The 2,505-nt window shown below is 51.5% G+C and overlaps 1 protein-coding gene across 1 annotated transcript; it reads right to left on the bottom strand.

Moving 5' to 3' along the window:
- Positions 1-860: 860 nt before the first annotated feature.
- On the bottom strand, positions 861-1,358 carry J4E88_004169 (uncharacterized protein; the record flags this gene model as incomplete). Its single annotated transcript, XM_049397816.1, has 1 exon — positions 861-1,358. The coding sequence occupies one exon, from the start codon at positions 1,356-1,358 to the stop codon at positions 861-863; it is 498 nt and encodes a 165-aa protein (XP_049256261.1).
- Positions 1,359-2,505: the final 1,147 nt, after the last annotated feature.

Genomic DNA, 2,505 nt, shown 5'->3' with positions numbered 1-2,505 from the left:
CGAAACAACCCACCACGCAACGAGTATACTCGCAAAAGCGACGACCCCCTCAACAATCATGGCGCCCATCTCCTACCCATCTTCCACTCCCACGGCCACCCCAGCGCCTTCCCTGCACACCCGCTCCACACTCTCAGCCTTGACCTCCGAAACCCTCACCCCAGCAGCCATCGGCCTCATATGCGTAGTCGGCACCATCGGAATCACCATCTACATCATCAGCGCCATCATCTATTTCCGCACCAAACCAATCAGCCTGCCCCGGCTGTTCCGCAAGGGCGCGCACACCGACGAAGAGAGCAACACGGACGGCAAGAAGGCAGCTATATCTATCTGGGAGCGGGGTGTTCCACTATACGACAGAAGTGGGGTTACGACGACGGCAAATTCGGCGTTTGGTGATGCGTATCCTTCTGAGGGTGTTGCGGTGAATGCTGGGCTTGAGAGGGAGATACTGGAGATTCTGGAGGCGGAGGCGGAGGTTAGGGCTATGTCGAGGGTTGTGGTGAGATATTGAGGGGGTGGTGAGGGGAGTGTTGGGGATGGGAGGGTATTGGTTGGTGTTGGAGATGATAGGCACGAGCGTGAAGAAGTGAGTGTTGAGCTGGTTGTGTCATGCGTTGGAATTCGACTGACGGGAGTTGAAGTTGTGCTTGGATGTACGTTGCTCGAGTGTTCAAAACTTTCTGCTCGCTACCTTTTTGTACATCCGGTGTCTACCAAATGGGAATTTCGATGAGATGGGAAGAAGCAGACGGGGCAAGTCGCCAGTGATAGGTGTCACACCCAAATATCGCCTACAACCCTGCATTATTGTACACACTCAGAAGATCAATCGTGCCTTTTCCATCCCTCGGTATCTAGGCCCAAGGATCTTCCCTCACAACAACCTCAATAGTCTCTTTCCTACCCCCAAGCATTTCACTCCGCCTTGGTTTGAACTTCCGCATCAACCGCTTCCTCAACGACTTCTCATCTCGCCTCTCCTTCTTCTCTTTAACAAGCTTCTGCTTCACTGCCTTCACATCCTCATCAGACGAGGAAGAGCTCCAGTGGAGAGTCGGCGCAGTGTTGACGCGCCACGCCTGAATGCGCTCTTCGCGCAAGGGCGAGACGTTGCGTCTCTTCCGCAGAACGTTTCTGGTATGTGGCTGCGTGGTCTCTAGAGATTGGAACAGTGACGTCGCTGCTGTTGTGGTGAGGACGAGTGTTGCGACGAAGATGAGTGCTGCTTTGGCGACTATGCTCAGGCCGCGCTCGTTGTGTGATGTGAAGAGCGCTGTAAGGAAGCGGGTGATGAGGAGGGAGAGGATCATGCATGGGAGTACGAGCCATGCGGATAGCTTGGGTTGCGACATGGTGGAGAGAAGTGAGGTGTTGATGCGCAGCAACAAGGCACCTGAATCGAGAGTTGGCGTATGAGAAGGGTCATAGGCTCAAAGGTCACTGCGTTAGTCTTGCGGGTTGGTAGAAATTGGATTGGGCGGAGCTAACGGCGGAAGTGTTTGGCTTCTGGTTCATTCACTTCTTAGTATCGACTACTTTGGTATCTAAGGAACTACAAACGCTCATGTAATTTTCACACGTTGCTATATTGTCTCACAGTTTGCTTCACACTTTTGCAATTAGGCAGGTTACCTAGGTACTTTTCAAATAATCTATTCGCATTCATTGCATCTGTTCCACCTGTTACTTCTCACCCACACTTTTCCAAGCCTTCCAGCTTTCCGCTAAGCGCCATATATGAATTATGGCGTCGCTGGATGGAGTAGACGCGCGGTTACCGTTTGCCTCGAGGCCTCCAGGGCTGCCGCAAAAAAGAGGATGGAGACGTTTGTGACCCTGGTGCATCTGCCATACGATGAACCAGAAGTTCACCGATATTATAGCATGGATGAACCAGTAGAGAATCTCAGTTAAAGCTGGTACGAGCATGTTGAGTTTTTTGGGTTTGCAAAGGAGTCGCGTGTAAGAAAGCTGTTTTTTAGGGTGGTTGTATAGGGAGACTACACTGTGAAATTATCGGTTGTGATTACACCAAAGCGGTACTATGGGGCATACAGCGGTTGCCAGTAAATCCTATTTTGCTGAGCTGAAGTGAGGGCAGCGGCAAGTGCGTACACACTGCGCCTGCCCACTAACAAAGTCGTCATCTACTTCTTCGTACCTGGTCAGGACAAGACTCACACCATCCCATCTCTACTCAAAGATTCGTGCCAGCCGCCCAATAGCTACCATCATGGAACTTCACATGCCAATCACGGTCTCAAAATACTCTCTTACTCTCACGGCCTCCATCGCCATCTCGGCCCTCAATTACAGCGGCATCGCGAAAGTTCCACGCATCCTCACTCTTCTCGCGAGTCCAGCGGTACTACTTCTCCATGTACTCTACGAATACGCACAACTCGTAGAGTTGCAAAGACAAACAGAGGAGCTGAGGGCAAAGAACAGACGTTACAAAGCGCAGAAGATCGCATTGGATATTGCAATGGAGGAATTATG

This window comes from Alternaria novae-zelandiae (assembly GCF_023758075.1).
Source record: "Alternaria novae-zelandiae strain BMP 2774 chromosome Unknown scaffold_7, whole genome shotgun sequence".
Lineage (NCBI taxonomy): Eukaryota > Fungi > Ascomycota > Dothideomycetes > Pleosporales > Pleosporaceae > Alternaria > Alternaria novae-zelandiae.
This window is presented reverse-complemented; position numbering and strand designations above follow the sequence as displayed.